This window comes from Haliotis cracherodii, unplaced genomic scaffold (assembly GCF_022045235.1).
Source record: "Haliotis cracherodii isolate W230 unplaced genomic scaffold, xgHalCrac1.p SCAF_8, whole genome shotgun sequence".
Lineage (NCBI taxonomy): Eukaryota > Metazoa > Mollusca > Gastropoda > Lepetellida > Haliotidae > Haliotis > Haliotis cracherodii.
In genome coordinates, this window is record NW_027266341.1 from 28,812,526 (window position 1) to 28,821,224 (window position 8,699).

The following is an 8,699-nucleotide window of genomic DNA, read 5'->3' on the forward strand; positions in this document are numbered from 1 at the left end:
TGTGAAACCTCAAAGCAGGTTTAGAAGTGACCCATTTCAATGGATTATAAGGGTGAATAAAACAATGAAGTAGGGAGCCATCTTCCCGGTCAGAGGGTAATGATGCAGGTAATACCTCGTTAAGTCATCAGGTGCAATCACACAGCGAGTTACATGATATAACCACCTGTGTCAGCCCTTCCCCCAGGGAAATACCTCTCTCCTGCCTCCACTTCCTGGTCACATGACTGTCATGAATCAATTAGCAACAATCAGTGTCAATATCACAGAGATAACCATCTTATGACATGTGATAACACAAGACAGTAATACCTTACCTTTAATGAGATCATTAGCCAACTTGCCTGAGGATGCTAACGGGATTAAAGTGCATGTGAAAGAGGAAGGTTGCTACCATCACAGAAGCCTTTACACACTTCCAACTTTATGGTTTACAGATTTCTTGCAATCTCATTCAAATCAGATCTTAGAGTTGTCACCAGCAATATGTGCAGTGGTAGTGAGCCCCAAGATCTGATTTTAATGAGATTGAGATGTTTTGTTAACTTATAAGCCTGGGTAGCACCAAATAACAAACAAAATTCACTTAGCTCAATTTCTTTTACATTTGGCATTAGATTACAGTACAATGTAGGGAGACAAATGCTCCTGTTTAAAGAGCAAGATTGTAAATATTTTTACAGTGCCATGTGCACGGTTCGACACATGAGAGAAAACTTTGTTTGGTTATTATGTTTGTATTCATCAGAGAACATGCACAATACAGTAAGTTCTTTCATGTGTTAACAATTACCTTTAGTTAGACTTTTTAAACTGTATCTTCTTAATTTCTAACCCATCACAGATGGAGTGGTCAAAGTGAAATCAATCATATTTTATTTTTTTGTGATTTTTGCTCCGGTCAATCAATTCTGCATGACAAGTTTTTCAAGTTGTCCTTGTTTTGCCATAAACGAATCATTGATAGTGCAGTGTAAATGCACTGCATTTATAACACTTATCACAGCCTGTCTCATAGTATGTCGTACAGACCCTGATACAAATATTTCAAATACAGTCCATGCAAGTCTAAAATGTTTGGCAAGTCTAGATTTCTGCAGTATCAGGATCTGAAAATGAGGAATCTCTTAGGTCTCCTTTCTATTCATTTTTTTAAAGATGTTTTTTTTTCTGTACAATATGTTCATTTCAGAGACTAGATGTTAGTCTAGTCCTGTCTCATTCAACTTTTCCAGCCTGGTTAGAGATGATGCCCTAACAAACTTCAAACCAGGAGAGCCTGGTGTTTCTGATGTGGTGACCTTCATAAACTATTTTCATGTTTCAAAACTTGAATATCATTGCATTATTTCATGTTTGTTTCAACTCTATTTTCAAAAATTATTATTTTCAGCAACAGCTGAAAAGTGCATCGAAATCTGGGCTTACAATTACATGTAGTATATAATTCATATTAATCATCCAACTCAAAGATGTGCACCACAGCATCGACTCAGTGGATGAAATCAACAAAGTTTGATCTAGTCTGTAACAAAGGCAGTTATGTTTACAAATCTGGCTTGGCAAGCACACACATGCCACAATGACCCTGGGATGTTCTCAGATGCAGCCAAGGTCAAATAGACGTTTATCAACAATTGCCCCCAGTGAGACATGATTGCTACTTCATTCAAACGTAGGAATGCACAAGACTCCCACATACTGCCACCCTTATTCTCTGTGTGCACAATACACAAGTCATGTGACCCTGAAGATGGTCACACCCATAGCTGCAGAAAAGGTGCGCAACCTGACAGTGCGCACACAGATGGCAATGCTGCACAGCAAACAGGTTTTATGTCCAATTACAACACAAACGGACGTTTACTTGCAATGTTCTCTTCAACACATGTATACTACAGTCACAAAAGAGACTCGTCAGGAATGTCGCAGTATCTATTCACAAGTGCACTGTTATTCCAAGGAACTAGTTAGTACTATTTGGCAATGGTATCCAGCCCCAACAAAAAGCAATGTCACTGCAAAGATTTTAACACATCTTACAAAAGTTAATGCAGGAATTTAATGCACACCCAATTCTTTCATATAACTAATTAATCCGTCATGGCATGACATTAACCATAGCCATAAGACAAAAATGTGGTTCCTTAACTTCTCTTGAGTAATATACATTTCCGATCAATGAACTGTTGTTTTAACATCTAATGCAACCCTTAGGAATGTTTAACAAGATATGGAACAGGCCCAGATTTGTTGGCCAATAATAGTCATCAAAATGTTCCCCTCCAGCAGAACAATATCCAATCCACATGCTGACTCCCTGCACAGTAAGACATTACACAAGTGGTGATGACAGTAATATGCTTTATTCATACATAATATGACAATGAAACAACTTACATGTGTTTACACATACAGTATGGAATCTACAAGATCTGATAACCTCTGCACAGAACAGCAACATTCCACTTTGATTGGTGAAAATTCTACTTTGAGCAGCCAATGAAATCAATTTATAAACTCTCTGCTGTGCTGTCTTGCCACTGTGCTTCTACACATGCCAACAGTTCCTGATATAATACAAGTTTCTAAAGAGAAAGTACAACAACACCTGTCAGTCTATAACTTACAAATATCTACACAATTTTGATAAAATGATAAAAAGGGAAGAAAAGGTACAGTTAGTAAAGAACAGCTTGCTACGGTTACAGTGTTGCTATGGTTACCTAGTACTCACAACAGCTGGAATGTAGCATGGTATTAACAGCAAGAAACAGAAGATGGAGACTTGTTAAGCAATATTTGAAGTATCTCTGCACATAGTAATATCACTCTAAATCCACAGGACTAAAAATCAAGTACACACAATATATACGATTCACCATGAACTAGTTTTGCATTCATGGCCATGTTCTTATGAACCCCAGCAATCACTAATTACTTTAAATAGGTTAGTTGATGAATTTGGCAATGTGGATGTAATTAAACTTCAAAATGTAACAGTTTGTTCCTTTCCCTAGCTTTTGAAAAACCTAATACCCATGTTTGAAAGATGTAAGAAGCCATGCCTTATATTTTCTTGATGTGTATGTTAGCCAATAATACAAAGCCAGTGGTTATCATACGCAGTAATGAATAAACAAACACATCGGGAATCAAACTAAGATCACAGTTGTTGGTTGAAAATAAGCAAAATGTACAGACGATGGTATCAAATACAGGCTTCATTGTGGCAGCAAATTAACACCTTTATGTGCATGAATTGAGACAGGCCCAGTACTAGGAGGAAATGGTTATAAAGGGATTTCTGAATATTAAACAGCAAATATGAAGCTTTTGACTATCGCTAGTACTGAGTCTGTCAGCCGCAGCAGATCCCATTGTAGGCTGGCCTGTCTGTATCAACAAAAAATTACTCAACTCCAGTAGAACTCAAGCTAGATGCAGGGATGCAGACTAGCCAGCAGTGCTCATGATTTATGCACACTAGTTCACCATTTACACATACACAGTCACTTCACGCAGACTGACTGACTGTAGACCAACTAGTACCATTGGCCATTGCACTATATACATACAGGTTGTACACATGATCTCTTGTTTCCAGATGTGCAGTAAAATGGAACCATCTACAGCATGATTTGTTCATTCCCCCCAAATTGGAACAACTTTGTCTGCCTCAGTTGCACAACTGGAGCCTACAAGTCAGTGAGCAACGCGGCAGAAGAAAAAGAAGGGATGTTTCCGTGGTTACAACTGTTCTCTTTTCTCTGCCGGGAATGGTACTTCGCTGCCATCACTGGTCCTCGCTTGATTTAGGATTGTTTGACGGAGAGGATGAGAGCCACGATCAAACCATACAGACCCAAAACCTCAGCGAAGATAAGGATGAGAATCATTCCTACAAACAACCGTGGCTGTTGTGCTGTTCCTCGTACACCAGCGTCACCGACGATGCCAATAGCAAAGCCAGCAGCTAATCCACTGAGACCTACACTTAAGCCAGCACCAAGATGGAGGAAGCTCCTGCAAAACAAAACAGAAAATAAACATGATGACCAACAACACATGCTAGTTTAAGTTATCAAATCTTCCAGAGGCACGCGAGTTAACTGACTCTAAAAGTCCAGTTTCCACCCTTGCAGAACTAGACTGGAATTTTGTAGCACCACCAGTGGCTATAACAAGTTATATCCTTTCAAACAAAATAAAAGCGCTAAGTCAAGACAATCTAATCGATAAAACAAATCTTTATTGTCATAAAACAGTTTTACCTTGCAAAGTGCATAAAATCATTTGGGAATGTTGAATAGAACATGAAAAGTTTAGAAAAATATCTGTCGAAGCCCAGTAGACAGTACACATGCTCTGCAAAAACTACAATTGAACAAAATCGCCATGGCAGTTGCAATGTTATTTATGAACCGGATGTAGATTTCAACACTGACTTTTGACTTGACTATGCATAGACTTGTTAGTCCAGCCAAGTTGGGCAAGGGTGGAAACTGGAATTTTATTGTTAACTCCCTTGCCTCGGGATGATGAAGATATCAATTCACAACAGCAGGAGCCTAATCATGGTCAACTTCTTCATCCCAAATGTAGCTACGTTTCAACGTAATTCAAACCGCAACACTGCGTTATATAAGCAAGTGATGGCAGGGACTCAGTAGTCCTCATATACACCAGAATGAATCGTTTGGTTCAATAAAATACTGAGAACTGTAAAAATTACCACTGGACCTACAGGTCTAATGTTCTGCATGGCATGTCTAGGCAACAGTATATATTACTGATTCACCAACAATTTGACTATTGTCTCTTTAAGCTATCACTATCAGGTCATTTACAGGTGTCTTCACTTGAAAACTCATCAAAACTAAGGATAAATGGGATTTGGTCCTCAACATCATTTTGATTTTAATTCTAACAGATTAAAAGCTGAGGGGCATGTAGGTAACATACAAGTTGCAGGAAATAATCAAGGACCCAAGATATTCACACCCTTAATTGTGAAACTGGAAATGATACACGCTACTAACAAAAATTAAGGACCAGCTGGTTCTTTCATATTACAATTGTTAATGTCTTTAACTTCTCTTTCAGTAGCATACAAAGAATTACTCTTGACAATGTCAACATGCGAAAACAGGGACCCGATCCCCCAGGTGGTCTGACCGCCGAAGAGGTTGGGGGCGAGGGTCCTTGTTTTAGCATATAGACATGTCACTATAAAATTTAATATCATTAGGGGTTACAACCGGGACCCCTTAATTTTCATGTTTGACTGTACGACCTCATTGCTGTGTATCTTATCCATAGTATTTGACTGTACTTACTTAAAAAGGGTGTAGCCTGTTGCAGTCATATTCTGTGTTATCACTACAGCTACCACCAAACCGTAGATAGCGATGATACCAGCCATGACAACAGGGATGACAGATTTCATGATGAGTTCCGGACGCATCACAGCCATTGCTGAGATACCTGTACCGGACTTGGCTGTTCCGTATGCTGCACCAAGAGCTGCAAATTCAAGAATACTACATCAGTAATCAGGTAAACAAAGCAAACAATAATCCTAAAGACAATTAAAAAAATATAGTTCAAAAGAAATTGACATGATTTTTTGCATCAACAATCACTTCTTCTTTTCGTTTGACTTTTCAAATTCAGCAGAATAATTTTTATGACAGCAACATTTCAATTATTTTGGACAAACTCTGGCATATACTAGAGCGGTCGAGCAGCCTAGTGGTAAAAGCATTCGCCTGTCACGCCGAAGACCCGGGTTCGATTCCCGACATGGCTACAATGTGTGAAGCCCATTTCTGGTGTCCCCCGCCGTGATATTGCTGGAATATTGCTAAAAGCAGCGTAAAACCATACTCACTCACTCTGGCATATACTACACAAGTTTGGGCTTCATCATACCTTTAATATTCAGAAGTATTTTTTGTTAACAATTGGATGTTTGAATACAGAAAACAGGATTTCCCTAGCAATATTCAAGTAATATCATGACACCCTGAAAATAATCATGTCTTGGACGGATGAACCAGGGGTTAATAGCATGATAACCGGCCATGCTGTCAGAACATACACTAGCGGCTAGGGGTAACCGATACGTCGGTACACCGTGAGTTTTCATGCGACAATGCGATACAAGGTACAGTTTCTGTATCTATACAAGACAATCATTTTGACGATCAGACTCAAAGACAGCAATATGTGTTGTCATTCGCTTTTCAAGTTCACTACTAAAAACGGCCAATATGAAAATGTGTCTAAAGAGAACCTGCTCTGAAATATTTATATCCAAAAGGTTTTAAGTGATTTGACATATATATGTGTATTGGTATATGCATCGTATCATGACCTTGCTGTTTTGTTTCACCCCTAGTATCGATCAGGTCACAATCTCTTTGGTCAGTTCTAACAAGAAGCATGGGGTAATTATTGGCACATTTTCTGTCTCAGAATTAGAATATAGGTCATTCCCAATAGTCAACTCCAACTTGAACATGTTTAACAAATATTGAAATAGTTAACAGTGTTTAATAGCTACTGATGCCATGATAATACTTGTTATTTCACTTTTCATTGAATTGGCTAGTCACAGACGCTCTTTCCATTCCCCAAACAGTAACATGTAACATTATATTTCATAATTATCATATCAGTCTTCATAAGGACAAGAATAAAGTTTATTCAGTACTGTTGAGGTAACCATCTAAGACCTGCATCAATTCAGGACTTTCCTCTCACATTACGAGGACATGCTGTGATGTACCTGGAATACTGTTCAAAGCAGCGTTAATCCCAACTCACTCACTCTCACTGTTGAGGTGACCTTTCCTTACATCCTTAACACTGTGTTAGTTCAATTTCCTATTCAGTGTTCAGGATATCCTGAAACTTCTATCTACACGTGTGACATCTGCCTACATTCAGATATACAATAAGCATGGACAAACTGAATTATTCATCAATGTGAACATGGCTACAGCAAAGAATTCTAATACATTTTGCAGTGTATGTACGAGAGTAAAAAGCAATGATGTGAACCTGAATTTATACATCAAATTTAATGTGTTTTCTTGGTATGTGACCACTGGCCCAGGCTGGCCAGATGTCTGATTAAACAGATGATTTATAAATTTTGCAACAAGACGATTAAGAAATATCATTGTGTATTCGATACTTATGTTAAGTCAGAATACAAAACTATTTTTTCTATTTCTTTTGTCTTGGTAAAACTTCCACAAATATGAATTTCCCTTACTATGACAAAACTCAAATATCAGATTAAAATTTTGTCCTTTGCTTATTGAAGGTAACCTTGGGCTTGTCCCCGAGTTTAAGTATACAGGTCACTCCATCACAAGTGCCCTGATGTACCTGGTTGCCTAGTACAGATGATATTATAGTCTTAAAGACATTGCACTTTCTTATCTAACCACAAGTGTAGAAATGTCAAAATGTGAACAAATCAAGTTTCAACAGATACCTGTTTACTCTCTCAATAAATCTGACCAACCTACACAAAGGCTTATCACAGGACTGATACATCTACTTTGAACAAGGATTAACCTTAATCTTATCCCTATGGTTATTTCTTCAGAACAATTTAAAAGTTATCCAAATAGCAGGTTTAGTCTAAACTCTCACATTACACTTCACTGGCAATTAGAATCTACTTAGAATATGATACATCTTAATTCATTTTCACCTTTTGAAGATAATTGTTGTTAATTTATATACAGTAAACAGTAGTGTATCATATATGCCCCAACCTCACCTTTTCATGTCTCAATATTACAAACATCCCACTTGTATTTGTGTTATATAAGTTGAAAACGTTTTAAAATTGAGTTTACATAATATGTTAATAAAAACGAAAAAGATTTGACTAGCAATAAGAGAGCCAAATAAAATGAGCATGAACATAATCAATATTACAATCAAAACAGTACAAAACACTCCTAAGTTTCAAATTCCGTGATAGGTTTAATACCGTCAGTGAGTCACATGACACCGCCACAATAACGTGATCAAGAAATATGTCAGTTGTTTCTGCACGATCATGCTATGGTTTCCACAGGTGATAAAACTAGATAAATACAGAGCACTGAATTAATCCATTCCCACCAATATCCCCACATCTACCAACATATACGTAAGAAAGATATTCGTTTCACACTGAATAATGAAATAATTTATTTCGGAGTGGTCAAAAGGCACGAAACTCCAGCCCACCACGTCAAATTCACTATGAACGCGACTCTCTGAGTATAAAATTGCATATTTCTAGTATATGGACATCTAGAAACACTTTAAGAATCAAATAAGTATATTAAATCGCCATATGAGTGAACCTTATGTTAGAAAACCGGCGTTAACCAGGTCCCCACATTACATATTCAATGTGATCGATAAGTTTCTGAAGACGAAAGGCACAATCTTACCACAGAATGCCATCGCGGATGTCACTCCCATTACTCCAAAGAATGAGGCATATGGGGGAGCGTCGGCGCTGTATTCGTCGGCCATTTCGTTGAGTATAAAATGTGTTATTGCAGACAGAAAAGGACAAACAAGCCAAGCAAATACTTTCACTCCCTTTCGGTACGGTTCAAGATGGCGAATGATGTATATGTCATATGATCATGTGACATCGTCAGGTGCCCCCTTCTTAT

The 8,699-nt window shown here is 37.9% G+C and overlaps 1 protein-coding gene across 1 annotated transcript; it reads right to left on the reverse strand.

The window, feature by feature from the left end:
- Positions 1-2,350: 2,350 nt before the first annotated feature.
- Positions 2,351-8,660, reverse strand: LOC139450745 (V-type proton ATPase 16 kDa proteolipid subunit c-like). Its single transcript, XM_071232566.1, has 3 exons — positions 8,469-8,660; positions 5,340-5,526; positions 2,351-4,026 (listed from the first exon to the last, which is right to left on the reverse strand). The coding sequence occupies exons 1-3, from the start codon at positions 8,551-8,553 to the stop codon at positions 3,816-3,818; spliced, it is 483 nt and encodes a 160-aa protein (XP_071088667.1). The 5' UTR covers positions 8,554-8,660; the 3' UTR covers positions 2,351-3,815.
- Positions 8,661-8,699: the final 39 nt, after the last annotated feature.